Source organism: Eublepharis macularius, chromosome 11, assembly GCF_028583425.1.
Source record: "Eublepharis macularius isolate TG4126 chromosome 11, MPM_Emac_v1.0, whole genome shotgun sequence".
NCBI lineage: Eukaryota > Metazoa > Chordata > Lepidosauria > Squamata > Eublepharidae > Eublepharis > Eublepharis macularius.
The window spans coordinates 28696051-28722401 of NC_072800.1; the positions used below are offsets into that span (position 1 = coordinate 28696051).

General features: G+C 40.8%; 1 protein-coding gene across 1 annotated transcript in view; it reads right to left on the reverse strand.

The window, feature by feature from the left end:
- Positions 1–26351, reverse strand: part of ITGA9 (integrin subunit alpha 9) — a 288361-nt gene that overhangs the window by 25016 nt on the left and 236994 nt on the right. The window contains exons 24-26 of the mRNA XM_054992076.1: positions 18795–18920; positions 16229–16348; positions 13361–13462 (exon numbers count right to left, since the gene is read on the reverse strand). Of these exons, the coding sequence (XP_054848051.1) occupies positions 13361–13462; positions 16229–16348; positions 18795–18920 (348 nt within the window). The remainder of the gene's footprint in view (positions 1–13360; positions 13463–16228; positions 16349–18794; positions 18921–26351) is intronic.

The following is a 26351-nucleotide window of genomic DNA, read 5'->3' on the forward strand; positions in this document are numbered from 1 at the left end:
GTGCGTAATAACAATAGAGTGGCTGGAGAGAAGCGGCCCTTGCTGGAGGGCAGGAAGTAGGGAATCGCCATTTTTGAAAGGGGAAGGGTCGCGGCTTCAGCGGAAGAGGAAGTAGGCCATCTTGGATTACAAAATCATAGAGAAACCATAGAGAAAAGACGCCCGACATTTTGGACTCTTTAAAATTTAATTTCTATAAGAAGACCGGGACATTTAAAATAGAAAAACGTTAAATTTTACGCCACGGAGTTAAGGAAGAGAGCGGATTCGTGGGAGCGAGCTAAAGCAAGCCCCACGATGTCAAAAAAAGAGTGGCAATCGGCAATAGAAAACCTGGATAAAAACCTGGACAAAAAACTTTTAGATATGATTAAAGAACTTAAGGACACGAAATTGGAGCTGATAAAAGAGGTTAAAGAGGTTACACAGACAGTAAAATCGGAGCTGTCAGAAGTGAAAAAAGGTATGGAAACAATACGAAGTGAATTACAAGGAACGCAGCAGAGAGTTAAAACAGTAGAAGACGCGATGGAGAATTTAGCAGACACGCAACAAACAGAGATGAGATTGGTGAAGGGGAGAATGTCAGTTGCAGAAACTAAACATATGGAGAAGCAGCTACGTTTTCGTGGCTTGCCAGAAGTGGAAGGAAAGTCAGCGCAAGAACAGATGACTGAGGTGTTGGCTGAGTACCTGGGGAAGGAGGAGGAGGAAGTTGTGGCTATCCTAGATGTGGCATACCGTGTGAATTCGAGAATAGCAACCCAGAGGAAACTACCAAGAGATGTGATTGTGCAGTTTACAACACGAAATATGAAAGAGAGGATTGTGACAAAACAGTTTCAAGATCCATTGGAGGTTGATGGCAAGACGATTATTATAATGAAGGAACTGCCCAGATCAGTGTTACTGGACCAGAAAAAATATAAAGTGCTAATTCAGATTTTGAAGGACATGAAAATCAGGTACAGATGGGAGTTACCGGAAGGAGTGTCCTTTGAGTTTGGAGGGGCCAAAAAACGCATCAGATCTGAGCGAGAGATGGAGCGATTTATTAAGGACAATGAAAAAGACTTACCAACAAGATCATGAGTATGGAGTGTAAAGTATTATCTTGGAATGTAAATGGACTAAACTCACCGAATAAGAGGAAAAATACTTTTCACTGGCTACTAAAACAAAAATGTGACATTGTTTGTTTGCAAGAGACCCATATCAGAAAGCAGGATGTAAAATATTTAAAATCTGGAAAATTGGGCAAAGAATATGTAGCGGCCTCCAACAAGAAAAAAAGAGGAGTGGTGTTGTACATAAAAGAGGAGCTACAGCCAAAATTTGTTATGAGAGATGTGGAAGCTAGATTTGTAGCAGTGGAATGTATTTGGAATTTAAAGAGAGTGTTGGTAGTCGGACTTTATGCACCTAACGGTGCAAAAGAAAGCTTCTTTGAGGATTTAAGGAAGCATTTAGACGATCTTGCATACGACCAGATAATTCTTGCTGGAGACTTCAATGGAGTGACAGACTTGGAACTAGACAAAAAGACTACAACGGCACAAAAGAAAAGAGGACTATTACCAAAGCTTTTTTTTGAGTTGATTCAACAAGAGACTCTTGAAGATGTATGGAGGAGAGAATATCCTAAAAGCAGACAGTTTACTTTTTATTCTGCAAGGCATTCTACATTATCAAGAATTGATATGATCTGGGCCTCAAAAGACTTAGCATTATGGACTAAGGAGGTAGAAATAATGCCTATGGTAGGCTCAGATCACAACCCAATTATGTGGAAATTTGGAAAAAAGAGAAAAAGGAAAGCATGGAGAATAAATGAGGACTTGTTACAGGAAAGAGAGAATATGGAAATACTGAGAAGAGAGACAAAGTTTTTTATACAATACAACGTGAATAAAGAAGTACCAACCAATAAAGTTTGGGATGCTTACAAGGCGGTTGTAAGGGGCATACTAATGGACTTAAATGGTAGAGCAAGAAAGAAGAAAGAGGAGAAAAGACAAGAGATTGAGGAGAAAATAAAAGCCAAAGAAATACAGCTAAAAAAGAGACCAGGGAAAAAGAAGGTATACCAGGAAATTAAAATACTTCAAGAACAGCTAACAGCAATGAGCAATAAAGAATTGGAGTGGAATCTCAAAAGACTGAATCAAAAAGCGTTTGAGGGTGCTAATAAACCTGGGAAGTACCTGGCATGGCAATTGAAGAAGGAAAGGGAAAAGAAGATAATAAATAAAATTTGCGAAGATAACAAAACGTATTTGGAGCAGGCTACCATTAGTAGAGCCTTTTATAAATTTTACGCTAAGCTGTATAATAAAAAAGAAGTAAACAAAGAATCAATAGCGTCATATTTGGAGAAAACCAAACTTCCAGAAATCTCGGAAGCTTGGAGAAATAAGTTGAATAGTGAAGTAACTGACGAGGAAATAAGTAAGGCAATACAATCTGCAAATCTAGGAAAGGCGCCAGGGCCAGATGGACTTACGGCTAAATTCTATAAGACAATGGCTAATGAACTGGCACCATTCCTAAAAGAGGTGATGAATGGGGTTTTAAGGGATCAAAGGATTCCAGAAACTTGGAGTGAAGCGAATATATCATTGATCCCAAAAGAGGGCCAAGACCTGACTAATGTGAAAAATTATAGACCTATATCGCTACTCAACAATGACTATAAAATTTTTGCGAAGATATTGGCGGAGAGATTGAAGGGGTGGCTCTCGGAAGTCATAGAGGAGGAACAAGCAGGCTTTTTGCCAGACAGACAAATAAGAGACAACTTAAGGACAGTGATCAATGCTATTGAATATTATGACAAGCGTTGTGACAAAGAGGTTGGTTTCTTCTTTGTTGACGCTGAAAAAGCGTTTGACAATTTAAACTGGGACTTTATGTTTGCCACTATGGAAAAGCTACAATTGGGAGAAAGATTCATCAGAGCAATTAAGGAAATTTATAGAGACCAGACTGCAGCAATTGTGGTGAATGATGAATTGACCAAGAAATTGACGATAAGTAAAGGAACAAGACAAGGTTGCCCGTTATCTCCATTGTTGTTCATTTTAGTATTGGAGATTCTGATGATACAAATACGTCAAGATGATGAAATTCGTGGAATAAAAATAAAGGACTATTCATACAAGGTCAGAGCATTTGCGGATGACATAATGTTAATTGTAGAGGACCCATTGGAGAACATGCCAAGAGTGATAGATAAGATCAAGGAGTTTGGAGACTTGGCAGGTTTCTTCATTAACAAAAAGAAGTCAAAGATATTATGCAAAAATATGACTAAGCAGAAACAACAATTGTTAATGGAAACAACGGATTGTGAAGTAACAAGTAAAGTGAAATATTTGGGAGTCGAATTAACTGCAAAGAACATAGATCTATTCAAAAACAATTATGAAAAACTATGGACTCAGATAGAGAGAGACTTGATTAAATGGAATAGATTGAATTTGTCATGGTTGGGCAGGATTGCAGCAGTTAAGATGAATGTGTTACCAAGAGTAATGTTTTTGCTACAGACAATACCAATCATCAGAGACTCCAAACAATTTGAAAAATGGCAGAGGAAAATATCAGATTTTGTTTGGGCAGGCAAGAAGCCTCGAGTGAAAGTGAAAGTTTTACAAGATGCAAAGGAAAGAGGCGGAATGCAACTGCCCAATCTGAGACTTTATCATGATGCAATCTGCCTAGTTTGGTTGAAAGAATGGATGACATTAAAGAACAAGAAACTATTAGCCCTAGAGGGATATAAAAAAATATTTGGATGGCACGCATATTTATGGCATGACAAAGTAAAGGTCAACTCGATGTTCCTGCATCACTTTGTTCGGAGAAGTCTATACACAATCTGGAAGAAGTACAGAATTTATCTACAAGAAGGAACCCCTTTGTGGGTGGTTCCATATGAGGTGATAGACCCGAGAGCTGTTGATAATGAACAACAATGTTTAACGTATAAAGAAATAACTAAAACTGAAGCATCCAAACTTAGAATAAAGACACAAGAGGAACTATCACCTAACTACGATTGGTTCCAGTATAGACAGATCAGAGACTTATATAATTCGGACTCTGTAAAGGGAGGTATACGAATAGAGAATTCGGAACTAGAGCAGACCCTTCTTAAAGAAGATAAGAAAAGAATATCCAAGGTATACCAAGTACTGTTGAAGTGGTATACCGAGGATGAGATAGTTAAAACACAAATGGTGAAATGGGCTATGAACTTTAATAAAGAAATAACAATGGAGGCATGGGAATACTTGTGGAAAACTACAATGAAGACAACGACATGTATTAATATCAAAGAGAACATTTATAAAATGATCTATCGTTGGTACATGACACCAAAGAAGATTGCGCTAGGGAATTTGAATACTTCTAATAAATGCTGGAAATGTAAGAAGCATGAGGGCTCCCTCTATCATATGTGGTGGTCGTGTGAGGTAGCCAGGCAGTACTGGGGGGAAATAATAAGAGAAATGAGTGAAATTTTACAATTTCAAATTAATAAGAACCCAGAACTCCTGCTACTGAACTTGGGAATGGAGGGAATTCCAGCCCAACACAGGACGTTGATATTTTATATGACAGCAGCAGCTAGACTTTTGTATGCGCAAAAATGGAAAGTACAAGAAGTGCCAACTATTGAAGATTGGACTTACAAATTGCTGTATATGGCTGAAATGGACAAGATGACAAGAAAATTGAGAGATCTGGACTCAGGGCAGTTCAACACAGACTGGGAGAAGCTGAAACAATACCTGGAGAAGAAATGGGAGGTGGGAGGAAAACTGTGGCAGTTTGAGAACTACTGAAGTATCGAAGTAGAGGGGGGAGACTTTACCGGGGGGAGAAGAGATAAATGTGAATTAATAAGCAGTCAGATTAATAGATTGACATATATATAGATATATATAGGTTAACAAACAGAACATAGAGAAAATAATTAATTATAAGGACTAAATATAAGGAGCGATTAACTAACAATATTTTCTTTTTTTTCTGACAAGTTTTGTACCAAACTGAATGTCTGAAGATATAGATGGGTCAAATTGATTGATTACGTGAGGAGAGATATATAGAACTATTATAAAAAGATAGAATGAGTAATATATATAGAGAATAAGTCAAATTGTTTGATATAAACGAATGTATGATCTATATGGTTTATGATATATAGAAATACCTGAAATTGAAAAATTGGGATAAATTGTTTATCTAAGATGGAAACAAAGGCTTACAGTTTGGGCATATAATGTTAAAAATAGTTAAGGATGTACTGCTTAGAATAATTGAGAATATATATTTGTTTTAGATAGAGGAAGCTAATAAAAGTAAGGGAAAGGGGACAAAGGGTTGGAAAGCTGTTGGAAGTCAACAAAAAGGGGGGGAAAGGGAGGGGGTTAGAGATGAAAAAATTGGGGAACATTGAATGTAAATGTGGAAATAATGGATTCTAACCCAATAAAAAATTTTCAAAAAAAAAAAAAAAAAGATTTTGCGCGAGATTTCGCTATTTTGCAGAATAAGGTAAGCTGTGTGGAAATGGCCAGTGTCTGGATTCAGGAAACTGTGAATGGAGCTCCGCCCACAGAATAGATCTTTTCTACTTCCCCCTTTTTCACTTTCACCTCCTGAAAGTCATCGCTGAGAGTTAAATGACCCCCAGCAATGGCATGGGATGTGGATGTGACAGGGCTGCAGCAGGAAAAGGGTATCACCAGAGACCGCCCACACCCCATGTGAATGGAAGGGCCTTTCTGCTTCTGCAAGGGAGCCAAAGAACGACCACGGCACGGGCCATCTTTAAACAACACACCAACCATTTGTCTCAGCAATTTTACTAGTATTTGTAATGTTCATATTCAAATTTATTATTACGGTCATAGACCAGCAAGCGAGATATAATACACAGTAAAACCTATGGGTAAATAAAACAGCAGGTCAATAAAACAGTATAGTAAAAAAAAAATTTAAATTATTTCAAAACCCAATACAGTGTAAAACTTAATCCGGCATAAATACAGAATTAAGAAAACTCCCTTTAGTTAGTAATATAATGTCTCCTGCTCTTCATTGCCAACCATCCGAATTTAGCAGCCTTGTATGTTACATCCTGTTTCTCATCCGACAGCATTTTTGAAAGAAGAGCTCTTTGTCTTCCTGGGTACACTACAAGTATAGGCATTATATAGACTTCTCTGATCTGATTGTACATTTTACACTCAAAAATAACACATGGTATTTGTAATGAAAGTCTAAGTGGCAACATTTCCTACATTAAGTGGTAGTGTTTCAAAATCTTTTTTTTTTTTTAAAAAAGGAGAGATCATTTTTTAAAAATGACCTTGTCTACGTTGCTGCGCCTATTTGGAAAGATAATGACTGGCTTTCCAGCACAGGCTGGAGTATATATCTGTTCTTCCAACACTCTCCTTAAACCAGGTGTCATGTTTTTCTAGGGAATAATTATAGGTGTATAATTTTTAATATAATTTTTAATATAGGTGTACATCTTTCCAAAGAAGAAAGATGCAGGATTACTCTATCCAAAATGTGTATCTTTCTCATATTCATAGTGACATTAGAACGTGCAAAACACTTCAGTATTTTTACACATGAACTTGCTTGCTGGAACAAAACTATTAATGATACACCGTCCTCGTAGTTTCGGGGAGAGATGGATGTGGGTTATAGTGATGGCTTGTGGTTTCGGCAGGCATGGGTCCAAACCCCACTCAAGTCTACGTCAAGGCCTATAACATTATAAAATACGTTTCATTTTAAATGGTAACCTGGTCAGCAGAATGAATGGCTCAAGGAATTGGCAAAATCATTATAGTGAGATGTGGCTGTAAGACTTCTCAGGTGGCTCTAAAAAAAGATTAGAGAAATTCATGGAGAATATAATAAGATTAATGACTCTGGGCCCCAATGCTGAATAACACCTATGTACAGAGACACTAGCAGAAGCTGGGGACCAGGAAAAGGCCATTGGAAACAGAACGGCATACCATTAGATGGACTTCAGTCTGATCCAGGAAGGCAAAACTTAAATAAAAATGTCAGTTTCACATATTTTAATAAACACAATCTAGCAGATCCAGCAGCGTAAACCAAAAACCATCTCAGGTTCAGATGTTCTCTTTTTCGAGATATGCTGAACTGGTCAGAGAAATGTGAAGTCAGCCATTCATCTTTCCTAGGTTTTAGCAATGGTATTGCTGAATAGGAAATACGCCAGCCAGACTCAGAGCTTTTGAAGTTCTTACATCTTTGTTGCATCAAATAATCTGTTTAAGAACACATCTTCGTCTTTCCTTTCTTGGCCTGCTTAACAGCAACATCCACTTTAGGGCATCTAAAACACAACGTATATTTAATGCTGCCTTTAGATGTAACAGATTTCTAGCAGAGAAACATACATTATGGTTGATAGAGGAGAAAGGAAAAAAAGGGAGAGGTCTATAGGCCTAAATAAAATAAAATGGGCTATTAAAAAAATTAGAGTCTTTTTCAGGCTTTGAACATTTGCCCATGAAACAGTCCAAAACTGGATCCATACGAGAATGTAGCTTGAGTTCCTGCTTTATTTAGCTTTTAATGTTTCCAACCATACACTAAACAGCTTTTATTGCAGATTTCTTTTTCTTTCTTTTTTTTTTCATTTAATGCAACACTGAAGGATCCTTTCAGGGGAATTTACAGGACTGAGTTTAATGACCATTTTTTAGCAAGAAATTCCCTGGGAAGATCAGCAGGAACATGCTAGCTCCACTACAAAGACTTCCTTACAGAGACGATTACAAATCAGCTCCTGGAAGGGAGAAGGCCACCTTGACCTTAGTTTCTGAGGTAACATAAATGACAATCGGTAGCGACAGTTGTCACCTATAGGAGGCAAGGCATGTTTCTACTGATCAATAATTAAATTACGTTTCTTTAAATATGCAATAAGCTTAGACACACTGGCACATTCAACTACAGTTTTTAAAGGAAGATTTTTGTATGGGATGAGTTCAGAGAACACATACATTTGAGAAATATATGTGTGTCATATATTCCTCCACACACTCTCCTATGTGTTGGTGGAGGAAAGATACCTAGGGTTGTACTATTAATTTAGAGAGAAAATTTCCCTGTCAGGGTTCACTTGCCTGAGCTGTTCAGAGCATGGCACTTCCTTATTTTTGGTGCTGGGCAGAAACCTCTGGCATGGTGTGCATTTCCTTTGGTTCCCTTCTGCTTGAGAATCATTGAAGACAGGAAGTTGTCGGTCTGTGTGTGTGTGGCTAATGTAGAATCATGTATGAGGTTACATAAGATACTGTCTTAGGACTGTGGTCTTCAAGCTTTTCAGACTGCTAGGACCCATTGAGCACAGAACCTACTGAACTACAACATGTAAAAGGAAAGAACCAGAGAGCTGCCTTACAGATGTAAAAAAAGGCCAGGTGGGCTGTAGACAGCCAGAGCTGGAGACAGAAAGCACGAGCTGAGCACCAGGAGACATACCACAGTGAAGAACAAGTTTATGGGCCAGAGTCATGGAGGAATCCTCTCCAAGTGACTTTGCCTGACCAATCAGGCTGTTCCTCTTAGCATGTTTGCCAGCAGGAAGTGTCGCCTTTTGCTCCTCGTGCATGCATACTATCATCAGGTTTTTCCAAAAGGCAGCAACCTCCCCTCCAGTGGATCTGTCAGGGCTCATGACCCACTCAGAAGGGTTCCACAGACCACCTAAGGATCCTGACCTCTGGTATGAAGACCTCTACCTTAGGACAAGAGCTAGGACACAGTCCTCAAGTCCAAACCTATCAGTGTTGACAGTTTGCTAGCAGTGTGATCAACTGCTTAGACAGGCTTGGTTTGACTGCAAAAAAAGTTTCAATTACTTGGAATAGTTGGGTTTTGGTGGCAACCTAGGCTGTGATGGCATACATTAGTAAGAGTAGCACTTTCAAGTTCTCATGAAACTTGTTTCATGGTATTACTTTTCAAAACCATTTGCAGGCCATTAACACTGCCCATAGTCGAGCGGAAAAAACTATTTAACAAAATAACCACCCAGGACCATCAAAATCCATCTTATACAGTTAATAAGTCTTCAGGAAAACACAGTCAGTGTTGCAACTCTAGATTTATGGCAGTTAATCTGATCAAGCATTTGAAGCAAACACAATTTTCAACAGTATCAAACTTGTCAGCTGTTTCATGTTCATGAACAGTAGCTCAGAGAGAAGGGGTAGTTGTTTTCTTTTGAGGGGAGGGGAATCAACAGATATGACAGATTCAGAAGTAAAAGAAGATTATCAAGGGATGGTGAGGTTTCTACAGGAAGGGGAGGGAGGAGAGTGGACCCAAAATTCATGTATGAATAACTGTGGTTTGCAATATGTATGTTTCTCTATTACATTCCACGAGGGGGAGAAAAAAAATGAATACGTTGAGCCAAACCACATGTCTGACATTTTCCCCCCTTGAGTATGACCCAACAAAAAGCATACCCAGTCAAAGAAGCCAAGAGACATATGGAAATTGCATAACGGAAGATTAAAAAACTAGTATTCCTATTAAGGATGAGATTACAAACTGATACTCCAAAATGAAATTATGTCCAACATGCTCCTTTTCAACTAGAAGTTCCCAAGAGCTACAGTGGCTGCCCTTTGATCAGAGATCATATTTCATTTTCAATGCAAAATGGATTCTGTCACGACAAAGATGCAGAAGGATGCAAGCCCAAATGCAAACAAGAAAGGGTCATTTTCCAAACATCCAGTAATAAATGGAAATAGTTCTTAAACTATTACCATCATACTGAAGAAATATAAAATCTTTTACCGCAATAAAAAGGATGTCATATATTACATATATTACACAATGCCACCTATTTGGTAGATCACGATCCAAGGAAATCCAGAAAACAGACAGAGCAACGTAGACTTCTGCATTGAGTCAAGGCTGAGTTCCAGAACCAAATAATTCTGACCTGGTAATTGTAGCGAAGTAGCTGACAATCCGCTTCCAGGCTCAACGCAAGGTGTTAACAGCAGTTCATGGCGCAGACGCCAGCTCCCACCACTGGGGGTATGGAGTGACCTTACTGGCAGGATCAAGTGGAACAATGGAGATGATGGGGCCGTGGCTGCAGCTCCAGGCAGGCAGTTAATGAACGGACAGCAGAACCCAGTGACGCGCAGGTGGTGAAAGCTCTTGCCTCTGCTGAGTTTTGCTGTGCATTCAGTAGCTGCCGGCCGGCACAATATAAAGCAGATACAGCCAGGGTGTCTCCATGAAAAAAGGAACATCATTCAAGCAGTACACAGAATGAACTAAGACTGCAATAGTGAAGGGCAAGGCCTTTAAATTAATAGCCTCATGGGGGAATGAGTACTTCCCTTTGGCATCAAGAAAGTAATGCAAGTATCATTTGGTTTTGATCGTGTGGGTATTCAGGAGCACGGACAATGCCCTGAAAACATTACACTGTTTTCAGTGCTTGAAGATTAACTGAATACATCCAAATTACTCCTAGGAATCTTTTATAGGCATGATAGTTGTATTTATTTATTTATTTATTTAAAAAATTGTTAGTCGCTTTTCTGTCTTACGGCACTCAAGGGGGTTTACAACAGACATAAAAACAAATAAAAGCGTCAATTTAAAATCACTATCTAAAACTACCAATAAATAGTAAACTAATTGAATGCAGTTCTAGAAACCTGGCACAAATGCCAGATAGTCAGATTTTAAGCTAAGTAGTTAATTTGCACCTTCTTAAAGCTACATAACAGTCAATAAGCCATGACAATAAGATAGGGAGAAAGAAACAATATTGAAGATTTGGGTAAGAGGCTGTTTTTTGTTGGACTCATGGGGGAAAAACATTTGCACTAAGTTGGTGCAAGAGATTTGGGAGCTCCAGTTTTGAATTCCCCCTCTGTTATGGAGCTTCCTAGGTCAACTTGGACCAGTCACTCTCTCTGAGAGTAACCTCTCTCACAGGGTTGTTGGCATGAAGATAAAACAGAAGAAGGGAAAACAATGTCACAAGATGCTTTGAATCCTTAGCGGGAGAAAAGTAGGGTACAAATATTTAAACAAATAAAAGTTTTACAAATGCATGAACTGGAAAGCGATCATGACCAGGATCCATTTGCCACAGAGGCTACTGGGTGCAGCCCTAAAGCATTGCAAAGGATTATGGGGCAACCTCTCAGATTATGCACCTTTTACCTGCCCCAACCAGGTAACAATTAGAGATGGGCATGAATCGAATTACAACCTAAAAAACCCACACAAACCAGGCTGGTTTGTGGTTCATGAACCAGTGGTTCGTGGAAGCTTGTTTCCATGAACTTCCACAAATGGGTCTACTGGTTCGTTTGAGTCGTATTAAAGGGGCAGTTTAGGGTCCCCCCCCTCGCCACCTGCTAGCTGATAGTTTAAAGGGACCTGCTGCTTGCAAGCAGCAGGGCCCTTTAAACCCCACGAACCATGAACTGGTTTGTAAACTTGCCCCAGTTCGTGGTTCGTGAAAACTCACAAACCACGAACCTCATGGTTCGTTTTTTTGTGTGTTCCGTGCCCATCTCTAGTAACAATGGAGAAAAGTCCTTAGTCTGGCTGTTTCTCCACTCCAAACTGACTCTTCCAAAGTAGCTTCTCTTTAAGAGGTAAAACGGCTGTTACGGTTTAATGACAGATGTTTTGCATTTAATTTTTTAGGTCTTCAGTAGAAGTGACAGTATCTAGAGCTATGACAACATCTATTCTACTCTATTCCACAAAGTTGTATCCAACCGTCCTTATCCTGAGTAAGAGCTCAATGCAATATCAAAAATGGCCACAACATTTTAAAAAATCAACACGATTAAAATCAGGACATTTTCCCCTCAAACCCTTTGAACATTTACTATTTTTCACTGAAAAGTTAGTAAGCAGGGCAAGGCATTCTAGGGAATGCGTTCCATAGGTGTTATCACCTGAAGTGTCCTGCCCCTTACTCTTTGCAGGGGCAAAAATCTACTAATTTTAATGCCCCCAAACCTCTAAAGAATGGGGGCATTCCATCTGCAGAACAAGTGCTATAAATCAAATAGCAGTTTGTAATGAATCTAACAGTATTTATTTTTTGAGCTTGCCATATTTGAGACATAAAATCTTAATATACTGCTAACAACTGGGTTGCTTCCCTGTTGTTGAATGTGTTATATAAAATGGCTCATGTTTGTTCCAACATTGTTTCAGCTCCGTATCAGATTTCTGCTGGTTCTCAATTTTCTGTAATCTCTACTCTATTGTACTGTTTATCAAATGTCCCAGCTTTTGATCGTATTGAATTACACTGTGTCATCTGCCTTGAGACTCCGTGAAAAAGGACTATAATTAATGTAAATAAATAAATAAAAATTTAATCCAGATATCAAATATGGGGGGAGGTTTGTTTGAAAAAAATATACGCCAATTCATTCTTTTAATGGATAAAAGTGACACTGCCTTCAGGTACAGTGCAGAGGAAAGCCTTCCCCACTTCAGATTAATTTCCAGTTCCCAGATTTCTCGAGGCCTTAACAATCACCTGTTTGCCAGTCTTACCAGCTTGCCAGCTGGGCACTTGAAAAACCTCATTTGATGAGCCAAACACAAAATACACGGGAGGAGGAGATTCCTAATATACTGTGGACCCAGGGCATTGAGTGCTTTAAAATATCGTGCCGTTTCCAAGAGCAGTTTTACTGCTTTAGAATAGATGGGGCCTCTTGTTAGATAGGACTCAAGCCCGTAACAAAGGGACCAATGCACAAGGGAATTTAATAAGCAACAGAGGACATGAAATGGATATCTTTTACACTGAATATCGTGTCCGCTTAACTATTCTTTTTGACCTTTGTATGTAATTTTTTTTAAATGAATTGTTTCAGAATCTCCATATGAGCTGATCTTCCTAAAGGGGATAAGTCTCCAGGATTTCCAAAAACCTGTGTTCAATTAAAGCAGGCTTCAGCTTCACACAGGGGGAGAAAACCCCACACTTACGGCTTAGAGCGAAGGCATACCCAAGGCCCTTTGCACATCAGCCTGCCTGCCTCAAGTATTCTGCAAAACAGCATTTGCCACAGAGGCAAGGCTTATCACAGCAGCAAAACCACTGGAGGATTTGTGAGGCAGCAGCACCGCCAGCATATTTGAAGAAAGGCACGCTCCTTCATTCTTGCAGGAGAAGCTTAGGCCTGGCCACAAATTCCTAGCTCAGTGCAAAGTCCTCTAACACATTCCAGATGAGCGACACAAGCAATGCTGATGCAGGCTTCAGGCTTACCGTTGCATCTTCTGAATTACCATTGGGCACTTCCACTGCTCGAATGGTTTTGTCCACCCTCACCTTGGCTCTTGTTACAAACTGTATGACCGATGAACTATCCTGAGGATTTAAAAACAAAGCAGCGTGAGAAACGTGGCTAAAAAGACATAGACCTTTTATAAGATGCAAAGACTAGGATGTTCTAGATGTAAAGCCAACTCATCTCATTAAATTTGGTATGTTGCAGTACTATCTATCTAATACATTGTTCCTTGACCTTTCTCCAGAGAAATCAGAGTGGCGTATGTGGTTTTTCTGTTCTCCCTTTTTACCCTCTAAGGCAGAAAGGAAGTGTGACTAGGGCATGATCTCCCAATAAACTGCATTGCTCAGTGGGGATCTGAGCCCATGCCTCCTTGTTCATAGACTGACAGTAACCACTACATCATATGGGCTCCCACAATGGTACAGTTTTTGTTGTCAAGCTGGGATTTCATCTGGATGAGAAACTCTTCTGTCTAGGTCCACCGCCTCATTAGGAGAGTGTAATATGCTGCCAACCACCACCATCAGCAAAAGAAATCTTATTATTATTTCCAGATAATTAGGAACAGATATTTAGACACTGTTATCAAAACATACTTGTGTATAGTATAAAATATTTTTATGATTAAAATAAATCCAGACATGACACACTGTAAAAAGCCCAAATATTTAAATTTTTCTCCCGCAAGAGTGAATCCCTCTTGAATTTTGTAAGAGTTTAAATATAAATGGTCCAACCAGTTGCCTTTTAAAGTCATTGTTTGTTCCTGTAAAGCACCACTGGATCATATGCCGTCTGCTGGATCCAGATCAGAGTCACAACATCTGAGGCATACAATTCCTACCTGGGGCTGCAGGAGCAAAGTGAAAACTGACAATGGAACTTCTTACTCAGAGGCAAAATTGTCCATCTTTTTAGTGCCATCCCCCAGCCTCTGAAAGGCCAGGGCTCTTTGCAACCTGAACCTACATATTGGAAGCGTGCCGGGGATGTAAGTGGTGGACGCTTCATGGTGCACCAGCCACTCTGGATGGGCAACAGCCATGGTATCAACCGGAGCACGACTATATTCGGTACAGTTCTGTACACAGTTTTCTAAATAAAGAATGGCGCTATATGGGTTTACTCTAGCAAAGGGCACAGCTAAATAAATCTGCCCAGCAGCGTGGTGTAGTAGTTAGAGTGTTGCACTAGGATCTGGTTCAAATCTCCACTGTGCTATGGGAGTTCACTGGGGGACCCTCCTAATCAGAATAACCTGTGAGAAGAAAATGGAGGGTTGGAGAATGAAGTGTTAAGCTGCTTTGGGTGGTGCTGGGGAGAAAAAGTGGGATATAAATATCTAGATAAATAAAAACAAGGGGAATGGCTGTCAGCAACCACGGTGGGCTGATGCCCGGGTTCTGGCAGGTCTGCTGCTGCTCAGCTGTGCACTAAGAGACGGTGGCTAGGCTGAGGCTGCAGTGAGGCCTCCAGTCCAGCAGGGTGTGGAGGAAAGATGCTGTTGGCCCTTTAGATGGCACCTGGAAATCCATTAACAAGCTGGAGACCAAAGCCCCTGAGAAAGAAGTGCCACAAGACTGGTCAATCTCACAGGAGGAGTGGAATGGGGACTAGCTATTTAAGCTCTTCCAGCCAGAGACTAGGAAGGTGATTGGCTTGTCTCCTCTCTAGGGTTGCCAGGTAGTGCTTGGCAATCAGCCGGAAGGCTGTGAGCAGTGATATGAGGGGGCCTTGACATCACATCACTTCTGGTAGAAAAACAAAAGTGAGATAGGTAGCTCTAGGCAAACCCTAAAGTGACATGATTGAATTGGCGTGATGTGCTAGGATTCACCAGGTAAAACCACAGAGTATCAGGTAAATCCTAGAGTGTTACACTGATGCAAAAAACTTAACCTCTGGGTTACCCCGGAAGTGACATCACAGCATTGCTGCAAGGTTGGTTTTCCTCACCATTTTTCCTTCAGTGTCCCACTGACCAGTGGCAGGGGCTGGAGGCTGTTGGCATGAACAGTTTTGCTAGAGCAGGAGACCTGGCAGCCCTACTCCATCCCAATGCTGATAATCTAGAGATGGTGCAGGCAGAGGCACCAGATAATGGGAGGAGGAAGAGAAAGAAGGTGAACAAACTTTCTCCCCATCCAATCTGAGGCCTTCCTGTGGGGAAGGAGAACCCCAGCACCATGCTGCCCTGCTGCTGGTTGTGCTTTGCTTCCTCAAAATAACAAAAGTCATTTCCTCCTAAAACACCAAAGGGACGCTTCGCTTGGCTCTCAGATACATGACTAAGCTTTTGTTTTCCATTCAGTCCAACATTTTACATCAGTTCTTTTTCAAGTGAGGAGGTAATCATAGGAGCTCTCGAGGGACAAACCACATTTCAGCCAAAAGCCAGCTGAGCAACAATAGGCTGATCAGTGCTTGCAACCGAGACAGGGAGAGCTCAGAAGTTGTTGAGGAAATAAGCCTCTGGCAGTATGTGATAATCGCTGCCAGACCAAACAGTGAACAAACACTTGGACACTCCAAATGCACTCTAAGTGCACCAAAGGGTTGTGTGAATCAGCTCCCAGATTCACATCAATTGAGAGTTATTCTGCAACTTTAAAAGCATGCTTGTGGGCTCTTGTTGCTGTTAACACTGTGCAGAGTTAAATGTTTTAAAAAAATGGAAAAACATGAAGATGTCTGCCAGTCTGAAATACTTTCTGTCTCTGAGATCTGCCCAAACAGCAGCACGGAAAGAAATAAATTCCCAATCATTCTGGTTTCACTTCCATTGCGTGCTGGATTCTGTACAGGAACTTTTAAATGATTATTCAAGTGATCATGCTCACCTTTTTTAATATCTCAGTGTTCAGTAGCATATACACATCTATACTGCGAGATTCGGCTTTGGCTAGTGAGCTTAAATTACAGTGTACGATTAAGCAAGACCTGCCTGGTCTTTCGCAGTCCTAAAGGAGACAAGCAGAGAACCATGAGGCTGACATGGAAAGGGAGAAATTCAAAACAGTGAAACAAATGCTGCTCAGCCTTTGGGATTAAACTAGACAACATCAGCCATGATTTGTTAACTGTTGTGCTTCTTCTAGGGAAAACATTCTGGGGAGAATTTCCAGGAAAACAAACTTATGACAGCCCGTATAGATTTAGATTGGCTTCATTCACGTAATGAAGAATTCTAAGCAGTGTTAAGGTCTAGTGCTGGTTCTGTATACCGGGGTGAACTGGATTAACTCCAAATCCCTTCCAACTTCAGACCTCTGCACACTTACCTGGGAGTAAGTTCTACTGAAATCAACAACCAAGGATAGAACTAGACGCACATAAATTATTTCTTAATTTTAAGAAAGAATGCTGAAGAAAACAGTTAAATAAATATTGGATGAGATAAATACATTTTGAAAGGATGTATAAATTGGTGTATTGGAGGAGGGGCCATGGCTCTCAGGGAGGGGGTGTGGCTCAGTAGAAGAGGTCTTGCTTTACATACAGAAGGTTCGAGGTTCAGTCCCTGGCATCTCCGGTGAAAAGATCAGGGGCAGCAAGTGATCCTAAAGAGTCACTGCCACTCACAGTAAACAATACCGATCTGTAGAAAAGAGCAAGAGTCCGGTAGCACCTATAAGACTAACAAAATTGGCGGTAGGGTATGAGCTTTCGTGAGTCACAGCTCATGTCTTGTTAGTCTTATAGGTGCTACTGGACTCTTGCTCTTTTCCACTGCTACAGTCTAACACGGCTCTCCATCTTAACACTGACCTGGACAGACTAAGGGTCTGACTTGGTAACAGTCAGCTATTTATACACGTAATTTGAATAATGTCTCTTTATATCAAGTTTTTACTTCCATCTAAAGCTTATCTGCTATCAAAAGCTGCTTTGGCTTTAAGGCCCTCATCCAAACACCTCGCCTGCTGCAGTGAGTCGAACGGATGCAGCTGCATCAAAGCATTTCCCTCTCCATGTTCTCCAAACAGATAGTTGCCATGGATCAGACGCAGCAGAGCAAATGAACTGTTTGTAGGTAACAGAAGAGAAAACCTACCCTGTGTTCTGCCCACACAGATATTGTGCTTTCAGATATTGTGGACACTCCAGTGCACAGTGTGATGCACAATTGTACACAGAGCCAGATTGGAAGGGATTTTTCTGTTGCACACTTTCATAGCAGCAAGACCCTGACTTTAATGCCCTCAAGTGTATCTTAGAGAGGACATGAATTATATCAACTTGCATCCAACCAAGAAAAATTTTTGCTGATTCCCTCCTCCCACTGCAACCCACTGAGGGCCAAGCTACACATGACGAATGACACTTGAACAGCAAGTGGATTGAGTAGAGGGCAAGTGAACAGGGAGAAATACACTTGCCATTCAAGTGTCATTCGTCATGTGTAGCTTGGCCCTGAGCTATCTGAAATTCTGTTCCTGGGGGGCCAGCAGACCCAAAGCAATAGCATAGTGGGGGGCTCAGTAGGAGGGGAGAATTGGTGGAAAGTGCAGCTTCCACTTAGGATACTTTATTAGCAAGCAGTAGGTGCAATTATTTATAAATCAACTCTTTACACAATGGATCATCACTGTGATGAACAGCTGAACTCAGAGAGATCATTGATAACTGGATGTGAGAAGATTATGTAGAGTGGAAATACACATTGTGAATTACCTGAGGATGCTCAAGTGCAGAATTTGATGTGTGGTCCTCAATTCACGTGCAGGCTGTTCTTGCTTGGCACACGTGCATGCCACTTTCACAGGAGCTCCCTTTGTGGGATTGCATCTGCAAGTGAGTATGAATGCCACCACTGACAACCAAGCTACAAGTGATGAATGACACTTGCCTGGCAAGTGAACAGACTCACGTGTATTCCTCCCTGTTCACTTGCCATTCACTTGCTCTCCATTTAATCAAGTGGAGAGCAAGTGAATGGCAAGTGAACAGGGAGGAATACACGTGAGTCTGTTCACTTGCCAGGCAAGTGTGATTCGTCACTTGTAGCTTGGCCCTGAGTCTCAATCCTGTTTTTTGCAGCGAGAACTTTCAGAGATGGACACTGTAGACCAAGTACTTCAGGCTCCTCTGACATGACAATACGCATTTCTTAAAGGTATGAGAAACTGTCAAGATCTGCATTTCAATGAATGGATGTTGGAGGTGGGGGAAACTGGGAATTTGGCAGTTGTAAGCCTGGGATACTTTTGGCAGTTGAGGAGGGACTGGTATTGAACACATGAATGTACTCACATGGAGCAAACTGAAGTGTGACTGTGCGAGCGAGTGCATTAAATGAGGTTCATTTGAGCATCCCTAGATACTTCATAAAGTGTATTTCCACCATATGCGTACACAGAGCACTGGATCATAGCACTGTTGAAGCAGCAGTTTGGGATTTCTTACCAGTACTTTTCTCCCAGATTTTGTGAAAAAGGCAAATATTGTGTGAAAAATGTTCTCCTTTTCCTGAGGAATGACACATGGGGTTGGGTTTTTCTGAAAAGAGCAGTTTCCTTTGTCCTGGGCAACCTGAAGGCAGAAGAAAGACTGTAACACAAACTTATTCTCTTTATGATACTCTTCTGTTATATGCATCCCAATACGTTCATTGCAAAATGGATCATGCTTCTTCCATTCAGCCAATGAGATGAAGCCAACCTTTGTGTTTCCTATCTTCCTCTGCTAAACTATAATGGCTCCCAATTAAACCCATATGTAGCTTAGTCCTGGGGAGATCTCAAGAAGCATCTCCCCATGCAGAGAATTATCAGATAGTTCCAAGTGTCAGCCATGTCTGTTGCTATAGCAAGAAAGTTGCTGTAGCATAGTGGTTAAGTGGTTGGGCTGCAAATCCGCACTCTGCTGGTTTGAATCCCACTACTGCTATGAGCTCCTTAGACCATCTCATTGAAGTGTACCACTGGAGGAAGTGTAGATTTTATTCTAGACTATATGTCTTTGCTAGAATATGCCAGTTACTGTTATTGTTTATTACACTGATTATAGTATATACTGCTGATTGGATGCATGTATTTTCAATGGTTTGCACTGTAGGATTTTAAAGTCTATAACAGGATATAAATACAAATATCTGAAAAGTGGCAGTGCTATCACGGGCAGTAAGAATATTGTTTGGCCCCTCTCATGTTCTAATTGTACCAGAATGGGTTGGGAGTAACCATAGGGAATGGCAATGCATCCAATTTTATAAGAATTATCCTGACTTCCAAATAAGTGTGCTTATGATTGCAGTCAGGCATCACAACCACCAATACATTGGACAGAATTAAGTCATATAAAAATCCATGGCACTTGCATCTAAGTAATGGACATAGAACTGGGATATAATACATAAAACCCTTTTAATATGTTGAAGTTGGCATTGTTGGAATACATGAGAGTGTGTAGGATTAGAAGCTCTCAGCCCAAACTGCTTAAGGATGAAGTTTCGTGGAAACAGAAATACAGAAACAGCCTGCTAGCTGTAGGTACACTGTTCATGAGAACTTAGGGTTTACTGAATGGCTTTGTCCAGGGCTTTTTTTTAGAGGGGAACGGAGTTCCGGAACCTCTTGAAAACAGTCACATGGCTGGTGGCCCCGCCCCCTGATCTCCAGACAGAGGGGAGTTTAGATTGCCCTCCGCGAGGGCAATCTAAGCTCCCCTCTGTCTGGAGATCAGGGGGCAGGGCCACCAGCCATGTGACCATTTTCTCCGAGGGCAAACCACTGAGTTCCACCACCTCTTTTCCCAGAAAAAAAGCCCTGGCTTTGTCACAGGGCAATGAAAAATGCAAACTATAGTTCTATGCTGATCACATTTACAGTTGATCTATAATATCTGTGACAAATTAATTTTGCAACTAAAATAACAGTCTTTGACAGAATGAAGATTTGAAATATATCACATACTTTGACAAATAATTGATGTGAAGTGCCAAAACAGAACCGGTAAACTAGAAATGTAAAAATAGCTAGGTTCATACCCATCTGTTCCTTTGGTAAACGGCACACATAGAACAAGTAGGTTTGGCCTCATAAACAGATTGTTTCCATTAAATAGCCTTTCAACTTATTTTTCACATAACACCGAGACATGCAATACAATGGGGGGTGTATTCCGATAATATTTTATTGCCAGCATGAACCTCATCGCTGCTCAGAGGCAGGATGTTACCAGTCAAGTAAAAAATGCATGTGAGTTCACTCGTAAAGAATGCAGTGATTGCAACATACAAAAGAATTTCCCATAGGATTTCTTTAATAGATGTTGTATACTTGAGTAACCATATGCAGCAGGGAGAACAGAGGGAGAAAGTGGCAGAGAATTGTAGTCTGATTGGACTGTGTCATCATAAAGCAAACACAGGAGACAAGCATATTTAAGGAAGTCAAATGTTTCTGGAAGGCAGCAGCATAGATCAAGAAGATGAAGATATTCAACCCAAATGTGGCATTCTGATGTAGTGGGTTTATATTTTAAGTGGAATGATCTTTTGCAGTCTCTCTATGCCTATTTGGGACTACAGCAGTTTGGTAAAGCCTTGACACTCTTCAGAAGACTGAACCCAAAACACATACCAATTCTTAACTTCACACCAACAGTAATTTAATAGCCACACCCGTGGCGCAGAGTGGTAAGCCGCAGTCCAAGCTCTGCTCATGACCTGAGTTCAATCCTGGTGGAAGCCAGGTTCAGGTAGCCAGCTCAAGGTTGACTCAGCCTTCCATCCTTCCAAGGTTGGTAAAATGAGTACCCAGTTTCCTGGGGGTAAAGTGTAGATGACTGGGGAAGGCAATGGTAAACCACCCTGTAAAAAAGTCTGCCAAGAAAACACTATGATGTGTCATCCCCCCATGTGTCAGTAATGACTCAGTGCTTGCACAGGGGACTACCTTTACCTACTGGAACACTATATTCTAAAAGGGACAAGGGATCCTGTAAGTTCCTCAGCAGCAGTTTCTCTCATCTCAAGTTTACAGTCATGACGAGAAAAATGGAAATTGTTAAATACTGCCTGCTTCAGAGCATTTAGGTGATCCGGCATCCTTTTGCAACACACCCACTTTATATAAGCAACTCTGGCGTTCAGGTTTTGTTGAGAAAAAGGTGTTTTCATGTGCAAGGCTTATGCTGCCTTTCACCCTTACTCAAAGTCCTTAAATTCATGTCTGATAGTTGGGTCATATAGTTGGTCATGCATAAAAGAAAGCAAACACACATTCTCGTCAACGTAAGTTTAACATTTATATAACTAACTCACCTGAAGAGAAGGTGGCTTTAAGTTTCATGTGTGGAATCACACTCTAGAACACTACAAAAAACCCTAACCCTTGCAGGCACAGGACTCCTCCACTGACTTTTAAGTGTTACCCTAATAAGGGGGGGGTCTCCTTGTGAGTTGGGGGAATTAGCATACAAGGAGATGCAGCAAGAGGGGATAACTGGCAGGATCTCCACCAATGTAAACCAGGATTGTTCCCCTAGAGGACTCTCTAATAAACAGGTGAGTGTTCAACAGGAATGGTTTTTATTAAAGGGGCATTAAAAAGCAAACACACAGGAAAAATACACAGCATATAAACAGAGCTAACCAAGAGAAAAGGGAGGAAGAGGGAGAGAGATTCAAGGTCAGGTAATATTTACCAGTCTAGAAGATAGAGGAGCAGCTGAGCAACTAGTGCTTTGCAGCAAGGAGAAGGCTAAGACACACATTTGAGACTGTGCATAGGATTCCAGAACACACACACAACTATGGCAGAGGGCAGCCCAATTCTACTGTGAAACATTCCCTGGGGCAGGATCACGTCTTCTGTCCCAAGAACAATAGCTTAAGACTTATAGGTCAGAAAAGTAGAGTAAGAAAGAAAGCTTAATGGCTCTGGAGGTGCAGGCTCCAGACATGTAACAATAAATTGGGAGAGGCTTGATTGAGTATATTTGGGCAGAACTATAAGGGAAAAATGGGACTGATGATCCACGATTAGTGGAAGGGAATAGTTATCAGATCCCTGAATAACTCTGATTAGGAAGGTAGAAAGGGGAAGACTGGAAGGGTGTGGATGAGATTAGCATAGGAACTTCTGGAAGACCTCTTTTGTCCTAAGTCCGGGGTGTGGGGCAGCTAGCCAGTCTGGCCTCATGATACACATTTCAATAATTTTCCAACTCCATCTGGGTTGGCAGCATGTCTTATACTCAGGGCACATGACGAGAAGGGATTTATGATATTGGCGAATTCATAAACTGCCCTTTCAGTGTGAGGGAGGGTTTGACTGCTAATAGAAGATCCTCGATTTCTTTTTGTTAAGGCAATAATGTTAAGCCGAGTGAGATGTGAGGTTTTGTTTGACCACAGAAGTAAATGTCTGGAAGTGTTGTCAACGTAGCAGGTTTGCATTAATTAAAACCGATACATTAACTTGTTTCAGGACTTTGGGCTTTGGTTAAACAGTGGCTTAATGTAAACATTACACCATATCATGGTTTGGTACTAACCATAATTCAAAACCCAAATCCTGTTTGAGTTTTCAAATATAAAGTAAACGAGTACTTTCATTTTCCATTTGCTCATCATTCCCATTTCTATAATGCAGCACCTTCTCAAGGTGGGTGACTATAACTATCGTCTGTCAATTCAGACATGATGTCAAGTTAACATAAACCATAGTTTGTAAACCTATTGCAAACCATAGCTTCTGATTTTGGTTTGCAAGCTGTTGCAAACTGTGGTTTGCTGGTTTGGATAGACATTGCACCAAACCATGGTGGAACTTCTTACACCATAACTTTGTATGAATTGAGCGATTGATTTTTACTTCCTAGTGGTCATTTCGGAAGGGTATAAATGCAACACAGAAAGCCGAAGAGAGCTATTAAATGTCCTAGTTATTGTGGTTACTCCCTTCAGTATACAGGAAAATTCAGGTACTGTTTTTTCATTTCATTTCCCTTTTTATTTCTATGATTCTAAATAAATACTCCCTTTCTAAAGTTTTCCCCCACTAAAACCAAGATCGCTCTCTCTCTCTCTCTCTCTCTGCTATTTCCATCCCCAGCAACACAGAGCAAGCTGGAATGGTCAATTCCAGCCCTTCTGAATGACAAATAATAGCTATCGGTAAGACACCCTTCTGGGATGAATATGAATCAGCTGATACAGTTCATGCCTCAAACAGATGCCTCCTTCAGAAGGCCCAGGGTATGCTGACCTCAGTGACTTGTTAAAATGTTTCATCTTTGAACTGTTGACAGAGAGAATCTTCGAAAAACAAAAAATGAGACTTTCTTTAAAAATATACTTCCAGAGTGGAAGTCTGCAAACTGAACAACATACAATTCCTTTCCCCTTTCCACAGAGGTTCAAAATACTTTCAAAGAACTATAATAAGTAGCTGTACTAGTCACTTAAGGTTTCCCCAAGAAATGTTAACAATCCAGCAAACGGAGGATTCTTTGCCCTTGACAAGTTGCATCAACTGGATGTGACCATTACTTCTTCTTTCTGCTGCTTCCAATTATTTGTGAAATGAGCCGTTGCACATCTCCCCAATGGAAAGCGTGCATGTATTCCTGCCCTGTGATAACTGATTTTTTTCCTGGTGTTTTTAAAAATTATATTTATGGATTACAGATTCTTACCAAAACAAATTAGAGCAAAAACGATTCATACACAAGCATTAATATGGACAAAAATAGCTTCCCAGTAGCTTCCAAACTAAAAACATTACCTCTTCTTTGTAACCAAGTCAACTTTTTCAAAATACAGGGCTTTTTTTCAGCTGGAACGCAGTGGAATGGAGTTCCAGAACCTCTTGAAAATGGTCACATGGTTGGTGGCCTCGCCCCTGATCTCCAGACAGAGGGGAGTTTAGACTGCCCTCTGCACCACTGAGCGGCGTGGAGGGCAATCTAAACTCCCCTCTGTCTGGAGATCAGGGGGCGGGGCCACCAGCCATGTGACCATTTTCTCTGAGGGCAACCCACTGAGTTCCACCATCTCTTCCCCCCCCCCCAAAAAAGCACTGTCATATATCTCTTTACACTATCCTATACTGGACTGAGTCTCTTTTTTTCCATATAAACTATTCCTAATGCTGTCATCAGATGAAGGGACAGATTCTTCAAGTTTTTTGGAATAAACTTAACATAGGTTAAAAGCTAAGGCCGTGTAAAACGGCCAAAACCTTCTGTAATGACTGATTGTATTGGTCATCACATAGATAGCGCTGCGGCTTCCTTCTCATTGATCACCTCAGCAGTATCTCGTACAAGCAATGCTAGCTTCACCCTTTTTTCTCAGCCTATATTCTTGTTTCCAGAAAGTGAGTGCCATTTTGCCATGCCCATGTGAAGCATTCCCAGGAAATAGATAAGGACTGCAGCATACATAATATCTTAAATATTCTTTGACGAATCTTGGAAATGTTTTTAGATTTGACCTTTGATGAAAAATTCCTGTCATAAGCCAATAGGCAGTGCTGTTCTGCACACACACACACACAAACACACACAAACCCATCTGAACTGGTACAGCAACCAAGAATAGGCATGATTAGTCCTGCTTGGCATGAACAACAAAGGCATTCAGTCTTTGTGAGTAGGGAAGGGGGAGAGCACCCAATATATCAACGGTGTAAAGAAACATTTATTTTATTTTAGTGCTCACAAAAGGCTTAAGCCTACAGCTTAAACATCACCATACATGGCAACCAAAAAGAAAGTTTACACGTAACATTCCCATGCTCAAGTGCTCAACAGTTGAAATCCAAGCCTGTGCTTACATTCTGCTTTTCTTGGGTGGCAAAGTGGAGGGTAGCTTATGCCAACGGCTACTTGATATGAGGGTAAAGCTGCATACATGCATAGAAGCAGCTGTTACACAATAGAAGCACAGCAAACCTTTGTCATTTGAGATTCACCACTGCACTGGGTGCAGCCCCATCAACCATGTATTGTTGTGGTCTCCCAAGAGCTGGGACTGCCAAACGTCGGAGGGCAGGGAGGCCTCAAGGATCTGTCAGATGCTACACGGCTCAAGGGATGCATATGGCTTTGTGGATACACAACATGTACATGGTGAAGTAGAGTCTCATCCCCCATACGCTTTCCTACTTTCACTTATGATCCTAATATGCACATATGAAACACTTGGGTAGAATGTCTTTGCCTCTCTCGTGCTGCAGGTATTTATAGATTGTGTGGGGGGCCAGGGGGTACCACCAGCCAAAGGGAAACAGTTTACTGACCCTTAGCTCCTGGCTGTTAGCCCGCGAATCACAGCACAAGGGCCAACCTGGACATCTTGTTTTGTTTTTCCTACCATGTTACATACATGGCAACTCACAATAAAAACAATACCATAAGAAAACAGAAAATCATCAGTACTAAAAACAAGCCATATGCACAAAAACAGCATAAAACAACCACTGAGCAGCCTTAAAAAATCTATTAAATTAGTCCTCATACAAGAACAGACCACACAACTTTTTAAAAAACCCTTAGTTAAAAGCTTGGGTAAAAAGAAACTTTTTGGCCCCATGCCTAAAGGACAGTAAAAAGAGTAAAGGAAAAGAAAAAGAGTGCTGCTATTTTTTTATATTTTTGTACGATGCTTTTAAATGTTTTATATAGAATGTTTTAAATGTTTTAATGCTGTTATCCACCCTGGGCCTGCTTGCGGGGAGGGCAGGATACAAATACAATTTAAAAAAAAAAGTAAGGTAGGCAAGCATCAAGAGGGAGAGCATTTCCCATATGAGGTGCCACCATTGAAAATGTTCTTTTTCTAGCTCCACTTTCCAGCCACCTCACTTCTTCACTCAAATCAATGGGCTGCCCCACCTCCTTAGGTCATTATTTATTCTCTCACTAACAAAATCTTTTTTTAAAAGGTGCGGTTAATCCTAAATGAAGAATATGATATATATTGGTAATCTGCCAAGAATAATGTCAGGATAC